Source organism: Cricetulus griseus, chromosome 3 (assembly GCF_003668045.3).
Source record: "Cricetulus griseus strain 17A/GY chromosome 3, alternate assembly CriGri-PICRH-1.0, whole genome shotgun sequence".
Taxonomy (NCBI): domain Eukaryota; kingdom Metazoa; phylum Chordata; class Mammalia; order Rodentia; family Cricetidae; genus Cricetulus; species Cricetulus griseus.
The window spans coordinates 68,581,027-68,602,260 of NC_048596.1; the positions used below are offsets into that span (position 1 = coordinate 68,581,027).

Sequence of the window (21,234 nt, forward strand, 5' to 3'; positions counted from 1 at the left end):
GCACCAGGAAAGATGAAATTTGGCAAGGAACCTATCAGGATCAGATTACAGAAAGGGCTTGCTAGGGGAAGAGGACACAAGGGATAAATGACAATAACTCCAAAAAGGCTAGACGGAAGGGCTGCCCATCCTGTTGGGGAGTGGGGCCATTTGTCCAGATAACTGAAACAAAATAGCTGTGTCTATCATGAACACAAATTTGCCAGAAGCTAGTGTGGTATGTGGGGGCAGTTGGGACCTAATGTAGGAAGAGCTTCCTTCTGGTTTCCAGCATTGTTATGGCAATCCCTGCTCCTGGTGTTGGGGGGAAGAGGCTTTCAGTACAAGGGTTGATCTGTGATTAGCTGCATTCCTGGTGAGTTGCTCTGACTTGTGTTGCCCCCTCCTAAGCTTTAAGCAGACACATGCACTGTGCAGCCCATCACACAGTTGTTGCAGCTGGTCTTTGTAGCCCAGGTGGCTCACAACATGTAGCAGAGGATACTGGTTAGCTTTTACTGCATAAGGAGAGACTTAGAACAGGGTTTCTGGAGGGGTGGCTGGGTCAGTTGGGTTCCAGCTCTTCTGTGTTGGCCTGGGCTCTGCTTCATGTGTCTGTCATTCTTCTAATGATTCAGCCATGTTCTTCTCATGATGACAGCAAAGATACCAGTAGGATGAATAGGCACACCCTGCACCTTCTTACCTGGGCTTAAGACTAGCATGTGGTCTCTTCTACCTCGTTCTGTTGGCTAAAGCAGTTCACATGACTCAAGCTGAAGGTGGAGGAAATAGTCTACTCCTTTATTGTAAAGTGCAAACAATGATAAGAGTGTGACTATAGGGAGGAATGATGGATAGGGCCCAGTAATGCGATCTGTCCTAAATGGTATTTATGAATAGTAATTAGAATTAATGCTACTGTGGACCAGCATTATGTGTATGCAATATTCACTAACATTTATTGTTTATGATGGGCACCCTCATAAGTATGTTATATGTGTTAGTTCACTTGATGCTCATGGCAGCTGTGGGCTATAGGTCCTTGGATTCTTCACTTCTTATTCAAGAAAACAGAGGAGAGAGGTTTAATGTCTTGTCAAGGTCAAACCCAAGCAATTTGGCCACAACATTCAGGTTCTTAACTCCAGAGCTGTGGGTGATTTATGCCTGCTGTATGCCATTTGAGGATGTAGAGGCTCAGGTAAGTCACTTGTCTGAGGCCCCTTGGTAGACAAGAGCTTGGAATCCTTACTCACCTAAGCACTGTGTGCTTTCTACAATGCTAGAGGATGCTGGATGTCAAGGTGAGGAGTGACTCTTCTGTCAATTGACTGTAAAAGTTCAGGTCTAAGATTGACACTGGAACCCAAGATATGGCTTAATTGGTTGAGCACTTACTGTACAAGCATAAGACCCTCTGCTTACTTACACCCATAGCATCCATGTGAAGGGTTCTGGGCTTTGTAGGCCAGCCAGTCTAGCTAAATTGGTGGGCTCTGGGGTCAGGGAGAGATGCTATCTCAGGAAATAATGAGGAGAGCAATTGATGATGACATCTCTTGTCAACTTCTTGTCTTTACGCATGTGGAAGTCTTTACGCGCGCGCACACACACACACACACACACACACTTGTGCAGAGAGATAGGGAGAGAGGGATGAAAAAGGAGAGGGAGGGAGGGAGGGAGGGAAGGAGAGACAGAGAAACTACTTATTGTTTGTACAGAACTCTGTTGTCTGTTAGCTTTCTTTTTTGTATCTTTGAGCTGACTCAAAAAATTCCTTCCTCCACTTACTGACTAATATTCCTTGAGAAAAAGAGTATTTTCCTATACAAATCCCAAAGAGAGATGTCAGCATTTAGACATACTAACCTGAAGAAAGCTTTGTGTTCTAGTAAAGGTTAATTAAGACCCATCGAAAAATTTTCCCTTAAAGCATTAAAGTAAAATCATGTAATTAGCTATTTTCCCCTCTCCCCCCCCCAAGGGCAGACATGAATGTTTCAGCTAAATGAAGCTATTTATTGAAGTCCATCCAGATCTCCTTTGAAGTTTCATACGTCTTTCTTCTGCTCTATCAGCTTCTAGCTACAATAATTTAATAAGTTTTTCCTAGGGTGAAATTGGATGCCCTTTATCGATCTTTCACTAAGGGGCATTCAATTACTTAATCTAAAGTGGTATTTCTGGGTCTCTCAATTACAATTTTGTTATAAATGGTTTGCTAATGATGCCTGGGGTACATAGGTTAATAGGGGGCATCCAAGCAAAGGCTGGGTAATTGAATGCTTTCTATTTGGGGACCAGTTATCTGATCTCTCACAGTGGCACTGGGTTCCCACAATTCTGGTCTGCATCCACAGGGCACAGTGTAGAGCTCTGGCTGGGAGGCCACAAAACTGTAATGTATCCCTGAGTAGCTTGGTTTACTACATGAATGAGAGCACCAAGGGGCCTGTCTAACCTGAGCCGGCTGGCACCGAGCACCGGCATTCCAGCCAGGTAAAGTGCAGGTGGAATGCATTACCTCCTTCTAAATGAAGAACACCTGAGAGTTAAGTTTTTGAGTGGCTGTCCCTGGGATCACCTGGGGTGTATGGGAAATGCCAGTTAAGGGGAATGATAGCAATCCATTCTCCTTCTAAAACAGTCACATGAATTGGATTTCTCCCCCCCCCCCATGAGCTGTGTTATTTAATAGCTACAGTGCTCACGGAGAGCCTTGGGAAAGAATATGTAGCATGCCTCTCTTTATGCGCTTGGGCCAATATCACCCCTGATTCTAGTCTTCAAGGCCTTATAGGATCTAATCTCTATCATTCCCTCCAAGTGATTGATACTCCTCCAAGCCAGCACAAGTCCCTAAGGATCTACCCATACGTAATTCTCAGGAGCTATGATTTCCCCAGAGCTCCTTCCTCTCTTGCTTCCTCCATCTTCATGGACCTGGGCTTTCTCCTGTCCAGCAGGCTTCGCCCAGTGGTATCTCTGAAGTCAGTTACCCTCTGCTCAATGTGCAATGGATTCCTTCCACTTGGGGGAGATTGTGTCCCCAAAGGGACCTTGGCCTATGTCTGGCTTCATTTTGCTTGCCCTATCTCAGTACCTAGAAGTGGAGGCTAGGGATGCTACTAAACACCTTGAGCTTTCTACAGGGGCAGCCTGTGCTGTGAGGAGTTATTCAGGCCAGACCTTGCACTGTGGCACTGAACAGTGGCTTCTAGTGGTTTTACTGTTTGGGACATTTGGGTTTCTTATTGCTACCTGAGGTTATTTTGTGCACTGTGACCTCTTCATGGCTTGGTGCTGCAGCACCCCTGGCCAAGGTGAAGCAAAAGTCAGGTCAGGTGGGGAGAAACCTCTGTCATGGTCCCATCTACACCTTTCTTGTCCACCTAGGGAATGGATTGTCCAGAGGCAATGAAGGACCACCCCCTGCACTTAGGGTACCAGTGATCCCATTACCTGGTCATGGGATGGGTCTTAACAAGTTTATGGAGATGCATTTCATGTATAATAGAGTGTCTGTATGGTTTTGGTAAAATAAATAAATAAATGACAACAATAAAAAACCATGAAAGCAAGTCCTTGTAAAAATAAGACAGTTTCATATATTTTTTCTTGAACAAGACTCTCACTGTCCCCTTCCTCAAGAAGTGTTACCAATACCAACCACTTCTTCAATTTTGTGACACTGTCCTGGCGTCCTGCTATTCAAGGTCCACACGGAATGCCTGGAGTCTGAGGGCTTATTCCCAAGAGACTGCTCCACTTTATATCCCAGTCATGAGTGTGGGGTTCCCAACACTCACACTTGGCGTCTGAACTGACCACAGGAGCTAAGGTTCCCAGGGTTTCCTGAGTAGCTTCAGGAACGCATTGCTCTCCAGGAGTTGATCAGGAGAATGTGGACTGACCAGCAGGAACACAGCCAGTCAGGCACAGGGAAGTCCTCAAGATTCCCATCTTTGCCCACCTCTGTGTGCTCATTAATCCTGAAGCCCTCAGGACCACTAAGGGTTCACTTCACTAAAGTAAACTTGGGTGTGGTTGGAAGGTGCTGCTCCTAGCACTTCATAAGCTTTGTGGCGGGAGCTGAGACTGAATACTAACTGTACATATCTGTGCACATGACCCTACATGCTACATCTTATATTGACTTCTGGTCCCCACCCTACGATGTGCCCAGCACACAGTCAGCCTTCAGAAAATGTGAATTGAACTAGTGAATGAATGAATGAATGAAATGAGAACACTGTATTAGAATGTTTTGAGAATAGTCTCCCTGGTTCTTTAATGAGTAAGAAACTGGTATTGGAATGGTTTGCTTGGCTGGAGGTACAGCTGCTAGGAAGAGGGCCACTGGGTATGTTGGAGCCTGTCCTCTGTCCCATCCACACCAACTAAGATTTTCACCCCCATTGCCAAGGTTTATTTACTTTCTTGAAATAAGATAGCTTAGCTCTTGGTTAGAAATGTTCTGCCCATTCTTTTGGATCCTGATGATGTTCATTCTTGTTCTGTGGCTTTAAAAGACATGTTTATTTTTTTTCTTTCTTAAAAAAAAGCCTAACAATCTAACAGAAAGACAGAAGGGTGTGAACACCATCCCACTGAGTCCCTGCTTGGAGCCTTATTTTTAACCCTGCCTTGGCCTTGTCTTTGACAAGTGAAAAAAAAATGTTTTCTTGGCCTCAGGGATAGAGTTTCCAAGGAGGGACCTTGCCCTTTTGTTTCTTTCATTTGGAAGAATTGTTTGTACCAAGCAATGGGTCACGGGTGATAGAGCAAGCTGGAAGCAGAGGCTCCTGATATATTCTGCCAGCTGCCCTAAGGGAGGAGAGGGACCCAGTTTGGTCTCAGGGCATCTCCTCCCACTCTCCTCAAGTCTGTTCCTTCAGCTGTCCCAGGCTCTGCCTGACTCTAGCCCGTTACACTAGCACTTTTCAATGTGGCCTCCTGGTTATAGTGATAATTCCTTGGCCAGTATGGTGTGTGTGTGTGTGTGTGTGTGTGTGTGTGTGTGTGTGTGTGTGTGTGTGTGTAAATTTGGTCAGATGAACTCACATGTCAGTCCGTGTCTTCCACCTTATTTGAGGCAGTCTCTCTTGTGCACTGCTGCATATACCAGGCTAGCTAGTCTCCTAACTTCTGGCAATTCTCCTGCCTCTGCCTCTCATTTCCTGCAAAGCGTGAGATGAGGTGTCTGGCTTTTCTGTAGGTTCTGGGGATCTGAACTCAGGTTGTCATGCTTGTATAACAAGTGAGTTATCCATTTAGCCACCCCCAGTCCTGTACAATGCAACTTTTGTTTATTATATTCCTGGCTGTGGAGTCACAGAGGCTCGTTTTCATATTAAAGATACGCAAAGTGCTGCTGTAGTGAACTGTATAGAATCTGTCCAGCTCTCTTCTCCTCTAAATATCTAAGCACAAATGCTGGCAGCATGCAGGGCATTCTGTGGGTGGAAGAAACACCACTTTGTGCCAATGTATTTGAAGAAAACATGGGCTTTGGATCCAAGTGACATGAAGGTTTCTACTGTAGGGTTGTGACTGTTCAGATCTCTAGCCAATATGTAGAGTCTATAATGAAGGCTTGGTTAATGCCACTTCTTTGGGGTCAGAGGATTATTTGAGAGGTATATACAATGGGATGAGAGTTCACCACCCTTGGGTAATTAAGGAAAAAGAATGTGCTTAGGTCTCCCATCCGGGAGTGCATATCACATGCTTTCATAACACAGGGTCAATTAAAGATAGCAATGTGGCCAGTGATGATGCTGTTATCCATGTTGTATACATTTCCTGGGTCACTAAACAGATATCAGGCCTATGCAAACTCTTTACACACATTAATTACTTTCGTGCCTTAAAAAGGGTTACAAGGAAATACTGCTATTATTCTAATTTTACTGGTGAGGAGGTGAGAACTCAGAGAGGTTGAACAGCTTAAGGTCACATAGCCAGGGGTGGTGGCTTGGTGGCAGTGGGGATATTTATGGCAGCTAGAAATCAAGTCAGGCTCTTTCATTAGTTCATCTATTGCTCCTTTAATGACATCTCCAAGGAAGTGTCATTTGGGAAGAAAATACACTTTAGAACCATGGTATTATGTTAATGGATTTTTAAGAATTGCGCCTTCCCTGGATGATGAAAGTGAAAAATGACTTCAGGGTCTGAAGTGTTACGTGGCTCGGGGGAATTCTGTACATTGGATTTAATTGCTTAATAACTTAAAGTCAGATGGCTTTTTTAATATGATACACTTGACTGAAGAAGAGGATCATTCCATTGTTGCTAAATTTTCATTAACTTTTGCTTCTTTAGCTGTAGTGAAGAGACTAGAGAAGCTGTGAGAAGACAGCCTGCCTCCCTCTTCTCTCTCCCCACTTTCCATTCTCTCTCTCTCTCTCTCTCTCTCTCTCTCTCTCTCTCTCTCTCTCTCTCTCTCTCTCTCTCCCTCTTCCCTCCCTCCCTTCTTCCCCCTCTCAACTTGACAAAAGCTACGGTTATGTGGGAAAAAGAAACTTCAATTGAGAAAACTCCATCAGATTGGCCTGTAGACATGTCTTTAGAACAATTTCTTGCTTAATGAATGACCTACATGGCCCAGCTCACTGTGGGTGGTGCCATCCCTGGGCTGTTGGTCCTGGACTGTGTAAGAAAGCAGGCTGAGTAAGCCATGGGGAGCAAGCCAGTAAGCAGTGTTTCTCCATGGCCTCTGCTTCAGTTCTTGCCTCCAGCATGCTGCCTTGAGCTCCTGCCCTGACTTCTTTCAATGATGGACTGTGATGTGGAAGAATAAGATGAGATAATCCTCTCTACCCCAAGCTGCTTTGGGTCATGGTGTTTTATCATAGCAGCAGAAACCTAACTAAGAAACTGACTGTGCATGGATCTGACTGTAGTTACACAATCATGAGATACTGGGATATCATAGCTCAGATGTGTGAAGGCAGAGGTCCTGGGGGGTATATCAGTCATTCGAAGTGTAGTGTTTGGGGGTCACATTTGGTGACAGAGAATGAACCCTAAATTCAAGCAGAAACACCCAAACATTTCCCTTTACCTTGTATGATCAATGGCTTGGTTATGAACAAGTAAGTGGAGAACTAACATCTGTTCTTCTCTGGAAAGCAACTCCTGTATTATCACAGTTACCACATAATGCAACTTACCTTTCTTTATGTTTAGGGTACCTGCCATTCATAAGAACCTGCCCCCCATGAAGAGAAAACATTCTGGAGGAATGCCAGTCTGCCCGTCAATCAGGATCCCATGATGTCTTCCAATCTCCAGTGTAGCTCCATGCTCTCCACTGATGCCACTCCAACTTTCTTTGGTGCCATGGGAAAAACCTGAAGCACGAGCAGAATTGTTTCCAAACTTGCAGCTGCTTCAGTGTCACATGGCTGGTGCAGAATAGACAATTGGAATTTGCTTTTAGGGAGGGTTGTCCTTCGTATCTGAACCAAAGAATGCGCCTCATTCTCTAGTGTGTTGGTGTCTGCTTTTCTTTGCATTTATTTCTGTTGCTTGTGCCTTCTCAACGTAGGATACCCTTAAAGTTTCCCAGCAGACTCCTTGAGGGCTGGTCCATGGCTCTCTAAGCCAGCTGTCCAAGGGCTCTACCATGAGGCACTGCATTAACTGCTGTATACAGTTGTTTCCTGAAGACACACAAAAACAGCAAGTTGCCTGCCAAGGAGGTCCCCATCACAGCCATCAGGTGTGCCCCACTTGCAAAGGAGAAAACAAAATTCTGTTTCGTGTGGACAGTAGGCAGATGAACTTGCTTGCTGTTCTTGAAGTGAGGACAGAGGGCAATGAGAACTGGGGTGGGTTTTTGCGCTTCAAGAAGGGGAAGCGATGTAGCCTGGTGTTTGGGTTGATAATCATGACCTTGGTGATGGCTTCTTATCTCCTATCTGGGGCTCACCAGGAGCTTCTGATTTCATCTCCTTTCCATTATGGGGGTTTCCCCAACAATCCCAGTTTGATGGACAGTGAGAACCCAAGTGACATGAAAGAGCATCACTACCAACCTTCTATAAATAATATCTCCTATGTGAAGGACTATCCAAGCATTAAACTAATTATCGACAGCATCGCTGCCAGGATTGAGTTTACCACCAGGCAGCTCCCAGACTTACAAGATCTCAAGAGGCAAGAGTTGCACGTGAGTAGCCTCATGTCATTCTTGATGATTGACTTTTAAAGAATGGTTGCTTCCTTCTCTGCCACCATCTTTGGGGACACGGGTGGAATGTGACAGACATTTCCTAGATGTCTTACAGAAAGGATAATTTGACAGCCTCTGAGATGAGATAGCGCTGTGTGATTATGCTATGGAATGCCAAGGAGGGACTTTGCTGTCCCGAATGGCCCTACTAGAGATATTCAATGACTATCTCTTCTCATCATTGCATTTGGGGACTTCTTGCCTGGAATGGGGCCATTGTGGTTAAAGTTGCCTTTGTAGATCATCATCATTTAGTATTTTAAAAAATGATTTTTTTTGTCGTGTGTGTGTGTGTGTGTGTGTGTGTGTGTGTGTGTGTGTGTGTGTGTGTGTGCCTGTGTAGGTGTATGTGTATGTGAGGGCAGGTACTTTTGGAAGTTGGAGTTACAGGGGTTTGTGAGCTGCCTGATGTGGGGGCTGGGAACCGAGCTCTGATCTTCTGACAGAGCAGTATACACTAACTGCTGAGCCACTTCTTCAGCTCTACCATTTGCATTTGCTTAGTTTTGCTTTTGAGACAGGGTTTCTCTGTGTAGCTTGGCTGTCCTGGAGCTCGCTCTGTAAACCAGGCTGGCCTTGAACTCACAAAGACCCACCTGCCTCTGTCTCCTGAGTGCTGGGATTACAGGTGTGGGTCGCCACTCCTTCTAGTTTAGAATATGATTTTGCTAATTGTTTTCTATCGTTGTGTCTGTCTCCTTCTTTCTTTGATTGCAGATGTTTTCTGTAATCCCCAATAAATTCCTTCCGAACAGCAAGAGTCCCTGTTGGTATGAGGAATTCTCTGGGAGGAACACCACTGACCCCTACTTGACCAACTCCTACGTGCTATATTCCAAGCGGTTCCGATCCACCTTTGATGCCCTCCGTAAAGTCTTCTGGGGCCACCTATCACACGTGCATGGCAAACACTTCCGCCTGCGCTGCCTGCCACACTTTTATATCATTGGGCAACCCAAGTGTGGAACTACTGACCTTTATGACCGCCTCCGGCTACATCCAGAAGTGAAATTCTCAGCCATCAAGGAGCCTCACTGGTGGACCCGGAAGCGCTTTGGTGAGTGTCGGGTCTGATTTTCTCTTAGTCATTCTGTGGATGCATGTTATGGCTGGTGAGGAGTGGGTGTGAGATTCCATGGGAGAAAGCAGGGTGAAGTTGGTGAGAAGATGCATGGAAACTCAGTGACACGGCCCTCATCAGTAGATAGTTGCATTAAACTGTTTGGTGGTGTAATGACAAAACACCAGTGTTTGGGTAACTTAAAAGGAAAGAAATTTATTTAGTTCATGGTTCTAGGGGCTAAAGATTCCAAAAAGCATGTTGTCAATGTTGAGAGGCAGTTGGCTACATTACAAGTTGGTAGAGAAAGGAAAAGGTGACTAGCCATATGCAGCAGAGGCCAAGTTTGTAGTGCAGCCTGGCTTTATAATAAACCACTTTCTCAGGAACAAAGTCACTCCAAGAGAAAAGCATTAAACTTTCCAGGCAGAGCTCCCATAAGCTAATCAATCACCTTCTACCATACTCTGCTTTTTAAAGGGTTCCATGACCCTCAGCATCCCACCCTGGGTACCAGCCTTACCAAGCTTCCAGCACATGAGCCTCTGGGGGATACACTCAAACCATAGCAGCATTTTACAGGCAAAGACCCAGCTAGTGAGCACTGGTTGAGTGCTAGCTGTGTGCAGGGCAAGGGGACAAGTGCAGAATGGGAACTTGTTGCTGCTGCTGCTATTGTTGTTGTTGTTGGTGGTGTGTGTGTGTGTGTGTGTGTGTGTGTGTGTGTGTGTGTGTGTGTGTTACTGAGGATTACACCCCTAGTTCTTTCAGTTGTTCTGAAGAACTTTAACATGCAAATCTAGCAGGGATCAATCTATGCCAGGAGCTGGGATGTCTGGCACCCAGCTCTGCCGCTTTACTGAAGCCACCACACCTGGAGGAGACGCGGCTTCTGGCCTCAGCTGTGGGACCTGCCCTGTCTACCTCATGTATTTGAAATGCAGTGGTGATACATATCACCCCCAGTCAACAAGTTTGACCATGGACCCCGCCTGCTCTGCTCCTCCTTGTAGGCTGGTTTCTGTTCCACCCAGTTGCCCAGGCACCCTGTGGCCCTTGGTCACTGTTTCCTGTCCATAACCTTTTCTTTCTGCCAGGAGACATTTGGTCACTGAAGCTAATGGGTGATACATGGTCTGTTGTCTGCCAAAGTCTGGGCAGGCCATGAGGGTAGTTTCCATATAAAGGACCCAACACTAGAAGAGAATCGTGGATGCTTGCTTAGACTAACTTTTCCTGACAAATATTGACTTCCTCCTTTTGTTGTTCACTCAAGAGTGGTTTAATAGTACCCACCGAGTGGCCAAAGTCTGTTTTCTTCTTACTTTGCAGTGACTTTGGTAGCTGTGGTGGCTGGGCAGTGAAATTTTTTTAAATGATTACAAGCTATTTTAAAATGAGGACCAAATTTCAGATGTATGTGGCTGATGCCAGAGTCTGTGTCCATCCCAGGGCACCATCAGTTCACTCTTCTGTTTGGACAAGTAGCAGGGTGCTTGATGGAATGCATTTGTATTAGAGCAGCTGTTGGGTACCATGGGATGCTATGAAGGTGACAGGATGCTGTTTCCTTGCTACCTTCCTCTTGTTCTTCATATTTGGCATCCCACTTGGATCCTTGGCACTACTGCTATGTGTCTGCTTTAATCACTCTTGGTGAAATGTTCATCAGTTCTCAACTCTAGCCCTCCACTTATCCCCTTTTCTACCACTTGAGTAGGTGTGGCCTCTTTTAAGAGGCCACTGCCCAGCAGTGGTGGTGTCTTTCACCTTGTGAGGCATGTGTGTACCAAAGTAAGCAGGCAATTGACAGAGCTCTCCATCCCACACCCATGTGCCTCCTCTGGAAGCTTATCTTCATCAAGCCTTCTGCTGCTAAAGTTAGGTCCCCTTGGCTGTTTCCTCCCTCTCTGGTCATGCTTCAGGAGGCCACCATCCAATTAGTGGCGATGTTGTCTTCAGTAACTCAACTTTTTTTGTTTGTTTTATTTTTAGAGGCAGCGTTTCTCTGTGTAGCCCTAGATGTCCTGGAACTTTGTATACCAGGCTGACCTTGAACTTATAGACATCTTCCTGTCTTTTCCTCCCTGAGTACTTGGATTAAAGGCGTGTGCCACCACCACCTGTCCAGTAACTCACTTTTTGCTTCCTGTAGGAATTGTCCGCCTGAGGGACGGACTGCGAGACCGATACCCTGTGGAAGATTACCTGGACCTCTTTGACTTGGCTGCACACCAGATCCATCAAGGACTGCAGGCTGCCTCTGCAGAGGAGCAGAGCAAGATGAACAAAATTATCATTGGTAGGTATAGCTTTGTGCAGCTTCAGGGCAGCTGGTAGGAGCAGCCTCCTTGGGGTCCTGGTCCATGATCTAGACCCAGCTCTGCCTCATCTGCAGAGTGTTTGCAGGTTAGTCCCTTCCCCACCTGGCTGTCACTCTTACCCCAGGTAAATAATTACACCATCTGTACCATTACTAAAAAGCAGAAATATTTAATCAGCTTGCTTATTCTATGTAGACTCAAGGATGGTTAGAATGGCTTTTTAAGCAAGTTGCCACCTCTTTTTTTCCCTTAATTCGAGCAGGAGTGCTTTGCTTCTTTCCACAGTGTCCTGATTGGGGTTAGCTTTCTGATGAGTCACTGACTGAATGCAAGGACTATGGGAAGGGGGCACCATCTCCTTTGGTCTCAGCAGAGCTCTATACACCCTCTGGGATAAGTTGCTGTGTAACCCACGAGTATTCAAAATGAAGTCATTTGAATGGTGTGTGCTCAGGACATGGAGGCAGGAGAATCTTGAGTTTGAGGCTTGCCTGGGCTCTTTAGTAAGACCCTGTCTCAACAAAGCAAAACCAAGCAAAGCCAAACAAGTAAAACAATGGAAGATGAAATAAACTGAGATTGCTTGATTAAAAAATTTGCAAGAATGTTTTTATGAAAATAAAAAAATATGTTTATATTTAAATGTACATATTTTGATACATACACATAATGAAATGATTATTGTAGCTTATCAAATTAGCATATTTGTCTCCTCACAGCTCCCTCCCTTCATCCTTTGCATTCTTTCAATGGGGGGAGTACCTGAAGCCCCCCCCCATTGACAAATGATGGCACACAGTGGGGCATTGCCACCTCAGCCCTGCCTCTGTGCTTTAGATGCTAGACTCATTTCATCTGACAGAACTCTTTTCATCAGATTTAGCTTGGGATGAGGCGTTTATCTCCGACGCCTTCTGAAAAGGAGAAATTGAATCATACATTTCACTTAAATTGGTTCCCTGAGGCAATGATCTATTTTGTGTTCCTGGATCCATTACATTTTGATTCTCTAAATCAAATGAATCTCTGGATGGGCAGGATGGCTTGTGACCAGCCACTTGCATGAGGACCCTGTCCCCAACTCTGTGAGCAGATTCTGGCATCTGCCAAAGCCTGGACTGATGGATGGATTGATTTTTTTTTTTAATTCATAAGTAAAATCTCCAGATCCACTGGGAATGTACTCTACCCACACTCATACCTACGGTATGAATTGGCTGTTAGATTTTTTTTTAAATTTTAAACTCAGGGGTGCAAACACCCCATTTAATAAGTCTAATTAATATTTTGCTGAGACTCCCATACCATATGCCTCTGGGAAATCTCAGGTTCTATGAAAGAGCTAAAAATATTCCTCCCAAAGCCAAGAAACAGATTTAGAAAATGAATGAGAAAGGAAAGCCTTCGTTTGGGTTCCTAATTATAGTTACTGCTATATTTCAAAAAGAACAAGAAATAAAAATACTACACTGATATTTACTCCAAGCCAGGTTTGGTGCTATGTCTTATGATAGCCTCTTGGTGTGACAGGCAGTGTGGAGAAGCAGATGACAAGATGGCATTGTTGGACCAGATCAGGACCCAGCTGCCAAGTCAGGTCTCTCCACAGCCAAGATGGCATTGTTGGACCAGATCAGGACCCTGATTCTCCCAGCCCTCCAATGTGACTCAGCCCCTTTTCAACTCTTCCTCCCAATGAGGGCCTTGGCAGAGGTCAAAGAGTCACATCAGCTTGGGTGAGGGGTCAGGGAAGGCCCTTCCTCTCAGCAGCTTCTGGCAAGAGAGACACTCAAGGACTCAGGACTGAGGCAGTCAGGTTCTGTGGGGCTAGGGATGCTGAAGGACCCTGCTCTGCCTGCTGGGTGCCTTGTTCCTGTCCACTCACTAGTAGCTTCTTGAACTTTTGATCTTCTCTTAGAGGAGATGGTCTATGCCTGTCTTGTTTCTCTCGCTGGTCCCCAGTGTTAAGACAATGAAGGGCAAGAATTAGATGTCAAATGAATATGTTCTAGGTGGGTGAAGGCTGGGTGGACAGACAGGTGAGACGATGGACTAATGCCTGCATGGTTCTAGAACCATGTCCCCTTTGAGGTCTGTCAGAATTTGTGCCAGTTTCAGGTTAGACACTCCATTTTATATTCCCTCCTTCACAGTGAGTAGATTTGCCTAAGATTTGACTTGTCTTTTCTCTCTTTGTTATGTTTTTAAAAATAAACCAAGAAAGAAAAGAAGTCTGGGATAGAAGTGTTCACCTGACATGATCACAGACCTTGAAGAAGAATAGGGCCTACTGTCTTCATACATGACCATATGTACTTATAGGGCCTACTATATTCACACATGACTATAATGTGCTTATGGGGCCTACTGTCTTTACAAATGACCATAATGAGCTCATAGGACCTGCTATCTAATTTTAATGTGTTCATTACTGACCAGGAAGACCCTTAACTCAGACTGTCCCTGAACGAGTGACATTGAGATGTGGCACATGGTCCATGTCCAGTAATCAAGTGTAGAGCTGACTGCTTGTTTATCCTGAAGAAATAGTCTGGGGATAGTGAGGGCTATGGAAGGGTAGGCACCAGTCATCCTCTCACTAGATTCCTAGAGTCCCCTTACATCTACATTTCTGCAGACAGTCACAAAACATTACAAGATAAACACAGCTGGGAAGATGGCTTATTTGCAAAGCACTTGTTGCACAACCATGAGGATCTGATTTTGGATTTCCAGCACCCCTGGAGAAAGCTAGGCTGTGTGCTCCTGTAATCCCAGTGCTAGGGAGGTGGAGGCAGGAGCATCACTAGGGCTTGCTGGGCAGCCTGTCTGGGCAATTGGCAAGCTCTGGGATCAGTGAGAGACAGAGAGTCAAAAAGATAGAGAAATAGAGGAAGATATTCCTTGTTGACTTCTGGTCTTTATAAGCAGTTACACATACATGTGCACATAAGAGTACAGATGTCATAACACACACACACACACACACACACACACACACACACACACCAGCAGCAGCAATAATAACAATTAGTTCAATTATCCAAGAGTCTCTGTTGTCTAAGTGCCTGTGTCTTGGCCTCACCTCTTTCCCCAAAGCTGTTCTTAACATTTTCTGTCAGGCAGACTTTGGTCAGGCAGACTTTTGTTGGACCCTGTCACTACAGAGTACTGGGAGTACTGGCTGGATAAAAAGTAGGGGGTGAGGTATGGGCAGTAGACAGCTGGCCATGTGGGACAGTGGGGGCTGAGGCTGAGACCCCCTGGGCTTCTGGCAAAGTCTTCCTCTCATTTTGTCCTAAATTGTGTCCTGTGACTAACTGTTATGGTTCCACAGAAAGATGGATGTAGTTCACATCCATCTTTCCACTGTGGGTCAGCTTCCCCAAATGACATTTTTCTCTTCCTGACACTTTTGCAGGAAACTATCCAATAGATTCTCAGCGGGCCCTTAAAAATTCCACAGAGCTATGAGCTACCTACCAGCAAAGCCAAATATTGTGAAATTAAAGTCCTAGGTGTTAGTAAAGGTTATATTTTTATTCATTCTGAAGGAAGAATCTGGGTTTTGTGATGGTGGCGACAGAGGTAGGTGCCAGTTGTCCCCTTACCAGATTCCCGGAGAACCATCTGCTGACAATGGCTGATAAGCTTGCTGGTCATGGATATTTAGAAGGAATGCCCAGGAGCCAGGCTTGGCCTCTGGCTCACAGTGGGAGCCCATACTCTATAGCCCAGCATCTGCTCCCTGTCTGTTTGCAGGAGAGGCCAGCGCCTCTACAATGTGGGATAACAATGCCTGGACCTTCTTCTATGACAACAGCACAGATGGCGAGCCACCATTCCTGACCCAAGACTTCATTCATGCCTTTCAGCCGGAAGCCAAGCTCATCGTCATGCTCAGGGACCCCGTGGAGAGGTGAGTGGGGGGTGCCATGCTTTGCATTGTTTTGGAAAAAAGAAAGGGATTTTTGGAGTTTCTATCTTATCACAGAGAAGATTTGCTTGTTTAAGAAAAATCATAAAGAAGCTTAACTTGCGACATTACTGCTGTTTCTTATAGAAATGTTATTCTTAGGGCAATCCTCCCTTCATTTAAACAAATCTGGCCTGTTTTCTCAGCAGTTTTGACTGTGGTCTTCGGGTGTTAGTCTCTGGTGGGTCTAACCAAGGGACAGGGGATACAAGTGCTGTTAGGGCTGGGGATACACTTGGTGTTAGGTGTGTTGGGGTTCTCTGTGTACTCTGACTCCCAGACTTCCTTATGGCTTTGGTTGGTGGGTCCTTTTCCCCAAGTAGCTCTGAATGTGTACTACCCCACTTTCTAGTTTCCCTGGAAACCAAAGTAGTGGGAATGAGTGACAGGTTGCCCTGCCTCTGATAAGGTCAAGGCTTGCCCAGGTCTGGATGGAGTGGAGCTGGTATAGTTGATCAGATATTACCAGGGTGGTGATGCTGTGGATGCTGCAGACTGTTGGGACCTTTATATCACTTAGTCTGCTGTGCCCTCCAGACACCATCTTATCGGAACAAAGGGTTGCCACTCCAGATGGCCACTCTAGGTCAGAGCAGCTCAGTTTCCTTTCTGGAGAGCAGCTGCTTTTGTCCACACCCTGTTCTCATTTATTCTCCTGTAAGCCATACAATCCACTCTAATCATTTCAAACTATGATAGCCACCTGATATTTAAAGACAAGGCCTGCAGCCCTTTGTTTTCTTATTTTCTATGTTTTCCTATGGGTTGAATTATGATCGCTGCCCCAAATGAGATATGCTGAAATCCTAAGTCCTGTAGCTTTATCTGGAAATTGGGCCTTTGCAAGATGGATTAGGGGATTTACCATGTGAAGAGATTAAAGGATATGGCCACAAGCCAAGGGATTCCAAGGATCGCTGCACTCCCTAAAATCTGAGAGAGAGGCATGGAACCTGAAGCTAGCCTTGCTAACACCTACATTTTACAAATCTAGCTTCCTGAATGACAGATGAAGAACTTCCTGTCATGTGTGGCACTTTGTTACTGCAGTCCTAGGAAATGCCCATCTGATTTCTTCCTCAGATGGCATGGCTTCCAGGCCCCGACTGTAACAATAGCTGTGTTTATTATAGAGGTGTTAAGGGAATGTGTCAGAAACTATAAAGGAAATAGACCATGTGTGATTGCCCATGTAGGTAACTATTAGTTATGTTTCTCTGTGTATTCTTCCAGACTTCCCTCCTATCAGATGCACACATGTGCCATGTGCCTACATGTATGAGTACAGTTTTGTGAATAAGCACTCTAGCCTTTAGCATGGCTGCCTGAGAGCACATGTTTGCCCTTCCCACTTGCTGATCTGGGTTCCAAAAATTCTCATGAGGCTCCAGCTTTAGATTGCTGAACAGAGAACCATCTCAGCTTGGGACACAGCAGCCTCCTGAGTCCACACCACAGGGCAGCCCCTTCATGTGGTTCCCAAGGCAGCCATGTCTACCTTCTCTTCTAGGCAGGAAGTGGAATCCCCCTTTTTTCCCCCCATGGAGTAGTCTGGGTTTTCCAGGCACAGAATACCAGAATTGCATAACTACAAAAGATAGTCTTGAGGAAACTGGCCCCCATCACCCGCTGAGGTGTTTTGACAGCTGCTTCTCCTCCATCCCCCATGCCACCTCAGCCCAAGTTCCCTGGTAGAACAGACTTTCTCATCACCACACACATCCCTACTGTTTAATTCTGAGGAAAGTCATCAGATAGTGCCCAGTTTCAGGGCCTGAGAACTGAGGCTTTGGCAAGCATTCTGGACAGATGAGGACTAAACTGTGTGAGATGCTTCTGTGTGTATCAGTCCCAGGGAGACTGGAACTCTCAAGCTAGCTGGAGAGACAGGCATGTTGCCAGTGTTTGTCTGGGTCCTACAGACTATACCTGGAAAGGGAAGAAAGCAAACTCCCCAGTGCAGAGGACTCCTCTTGATTGGAGGAGCTGCTCTCAGGCTGGGTTTTAAAGGATGAGTAAGAGTTTGCCCCACAGACAAGGATGGAAAGTAATCCAAGGAGAAAACTGCACAGAGTAAAGATGTGTCTTAGCCAGGGTTCTATTACTGTGAAGAGACACCATGATCACAGCAACTCTTATAAAGGAAAACATTTAACTGGGGGTGGCTCACATACAGTTTCAGAGATTCCGTCCATCATCATGATGGGGAGCACGGCAGTGTGCAGGCAGATGCATGCTGGAGCATGGCAGTGTGCAGGCAGATGCATGCTGGAGTGGTAGGTCAAAGTTCCACATCTTGCAGGCAACAGGAAGACGACTGAGGCACTGGGTGGTATCTTGAGCATAGGAAACCACAAAGCCCACCCCCATAATGACACACTTCCTCCAACAAGGCCATACCCACTCCAACAAAGCCACACCTCCTAAATAGTGCCACTCCCTATGAGATTAATGGGGATCAGCTATATTCAAACTAACTCTAGAGAGGTCATCACATATAGAGACCTCATGTCTTCTTGATGGAGAGTGGAGGCATCTTCCCCCAGAGTGTCCTTTCCTAGAATTGTGCATCCACTTCTGAAGACAGGAGTACCAAGAAACTGAGCCCTGGAGCAGCAGGACAGCCATGCTGGCCAGGCTCAGACTCGAAGCCAGAAGTAGGATCTGCTCTACCTGCCTTCCTGGCCTGGCTGTAGGTTACCACCTTGCAGGAGGTTGAACTGGCCCACTCTGTTTCCTTCTTGCTTGTTTTTAAGGAACGAATAATCTCTACCAGAAACCCAAGGGGAAAGCTTTCAGCCTCTCTTGCCTTAAATTAACACAAATATGCCATCGATGAATGCATTTACTGAACCCTTATTGTATGCTAGGTGCTATGCTGGGTGCTATGATAGGGCCGCAGGTATTGACCATATGATAATACTGGGATGGAGAGGGTTGCCTAGCAGTAGTATGTGTTAGGCAGCTGGCCTGCAGCATTAGGTAGCTAGCAAATGTGACAAATTGCTCCAAGATGTCATAGCTTCTACTGCCTACTCACTATTTCAGACTTTTGGGGGAATCAAGGGCCTCAATGCCTTGTTACTACGTTTTCTGCTTCAGGGTTGAGGTGTCTGTTGGTGGTGGGGTCTCACTCAATGGCTTGGGAGGGAGACTGGACAGCTTCCACACTCACATGGTTGTGGCAGAACTGGGTTTCTGCAGAGCTGTTGGAGCAGAGGCCTCTGTTCTTTTCTGACTCGGCTGGAGGTGGCTCTCAATCCTTGGCCACTAGACTTTTCCAACATGGCCAAGTAGCAAGGGAGAGGTTGGCTAGCATATCACTTGTGATCCAGCTGCTGGTCTGCCATCCCAATACTGTTGCCATATTTTGTGTATCACAGACAAATCCCCTGGTCCAGTCACTCTTCTGGGTGCTTGTTTCCCACCCAGCACTTGGGAACCTGGTGCCTACCCTGAAGCCCAGAGAAGAGTAAGTTCAATTTGATGCCTGCTCCAGCGCCTGCAGGAGGTTGTCATATGCTGTGAGTTAATGAGATCAGCAGCTGTTTGGTGCTTCTGAAGCATTACCAAAAATATGCAACAGTGGGAATTTTACCTTTTTGAAACCCGTAGCTCATGGCCTATCTGGAGTGGCCAGCTCAGCTCCTTCCCTGTCTCCACCAGAAAGAATGACAAATACTGTGTGTTTAGATTACTCTTGAAGAAACAAACACTAGAGCCCAAGTTCTCATTAGTCGAACTGGCCCTTAGGCCTTTGGCCCACTTTAGCTGTCCTTGGGCTTTCTGCACATGGGAGATGCTTTGGGCTGCTCCATGCCAAGTTGGATTGGTTCAAATTGTTCATTTAATTCTACAAGTCAGCTGGGATGGAGGAGGGTCGTTTGGAGTTTCTGATTAAGTTAGCCTTTATTTCTGTTAATAGATTAAAGGCAGAAAAGGATTGAGTATGCTGGGATTGGAGGAGGCTCATCCTAATGACTTTTAAGTTTCCAGAGAGAGATGGAAGCAATAAGTCCAACCTCCAACCAGGGGGGAAGATAGAGGGATAATGAAAAGAAGTCTGTGGGGTGGTTTGAATGGCAGGGGCCAGTCATGGATTCATGTTCTAAGTCTCTCTCTGTAAGAGACTGTAACAATTTAGAACTAATGGATTCTTGGGCTAAATTGTCCTCTTAATTAAAAAAGGAGTCACCAAGAGATAAGCAGAATTTTTCTTCATTTGATCCTTCTCTGAAATGGTCCAGTCTTGTTTTTGTTGTTGTTTTTTCCTTCATCTTACATTTGTGAGATGTCCAATAGAGTTTGTTTCCTAACTCAGGGCCACTCAAGCTCTCCTATTCTATATGAGGAATGGCTCATGAGGAAGGTGTTGGCTCCCTTGGCCCTGTCACATTCCTCTCTGTTCAACGAACATTAGGAGAGGGGGCCTGCCATCATCTGTTAAGGCTTTTACAGTGTCTCCAGTTTTGCTCTTAGTTCCATCTAGTCAAAGCAAGACACCCAGAAATAACCATCCAGGAATGGTTGCATCCACATGCCATGGTGATGGGCCTACAGGGAAGAAGGGCTTCACTTGGTTAAGCAGACTTCCATCTAGACTCTAATGCCATGGGCCTTGAAGCCTTGGAAGCTGTGTTCTTCATTTGCTTATATAAACTGAGTTTTTTTAGCTACTCTCTGGAATGGCTAAGCGATTAATCTACGTATAAACTAGGAAGGAAGGAAGGAAGGAAGGAAGGAAGGAAGGAAGGAAGGAAGGAAGGAAGGAAGGGTTAAATGAAATGTGCCCATTTGTATATAGTTGCCCATGCTCATGGGGAGACAATAGAGTGAGGCTAAACATTTGGATGAAGATTTAGGTTTGATTGAGTCCCCATAATATGCAGAATGTAAGGAGGTGTGTAGATTGGGAGCAGCTTCTACCACCGAGTGTGTGTGCAGACGTGTAAGTGGATGACCTGTACCATAGGGACCACTCCTGGATACCCAAACAGCTTGCCTCAGAATCCTAGCTCTGCTACCTAAAGGCTTTGCCACCAGGGGCAAGAAACTTAAGCTATCTGTGTCTTATTTTCTCATCAGTGAAATGGGGAAGTGGGCTATTATTAATTAAATGTGCATGCTTAACAGTCATTCATCAAATACTATTGAGTACCCACTATGCACTGAAGGCACTGTGTGCATGTATTGCTAAGCCATCCGTCTGTTTCATGGAGCCTGTGGCTAGTGGAGGTGTGAATACAGGCTTCGGTGAAACCAGTGTACCTGCTCACCTGAGTTCTATGTCATGCCCTGCTCGGATATTGCCTCACTGAGCTTTGTCAGCAAGTGAGAGGGTGATGGTGACATATACCCAGGTGCGGTGAATGGCTTTCTCACCTTACCTCTCCATGATGAGACACCTGGGTCTCACGGAGCCAAGGGTTCCTCTTCTGTGGTGGCTCATTCCCAGCATCCCTTGGATGCTGAAGGCTGCAATTATATGTAGCAGGATTCCACACTGAGAGGGGTGTGAAGACAAGACCTGCAGAGGAAGGGTGGGTCTCCGATGCATCCCACCGAGGTATTTGCGGATTCCAATGTTCGTTGGGTCTGTGATCATCCTTCAGTATTGTTCCTGGTTGGGGTATTTCCCTTCCATTAG

The 21,234-nt window shown here is 45.7% G+C and overlaps 1 protein-coding gene across 1 annotated transcript in view; it reads left to right on the forward strand.

Moving 5' to 3' along the window:
- Positions 1 to 7,185: 7,185 nt before the first annotated feature.
- Positions 7,186 to 21,234, forward strand: part of Chst15 (carbohydrate sulfotransferase 15) — a 35,317-nt gene continuing 21,268 nt past the window's right edge. The window contains exons 1-4 of the mRNA XM_035442160.1: positions 7,186 to 8,164; positions 8,945 to 9,284; positions 11,443 to 11,589; positions 15,374 to 15,530. Coding sequence (XP_035298051.1) covers positions 7,619 to 8,164; positions 8,945 to 9,284; positions 11,443 to 11,589; positions 15,374 to 15,530 — 1,190 coding nt within the window. The 5' untranslated portion in view covers positions 7,186 to 7,618. The remainder of the gene's footprint in view (positions 8,165 to 8,944; positions 9,285 to 11,442; positions 11,590 to 15,373; positions 15,531 to 21,234) is intronic.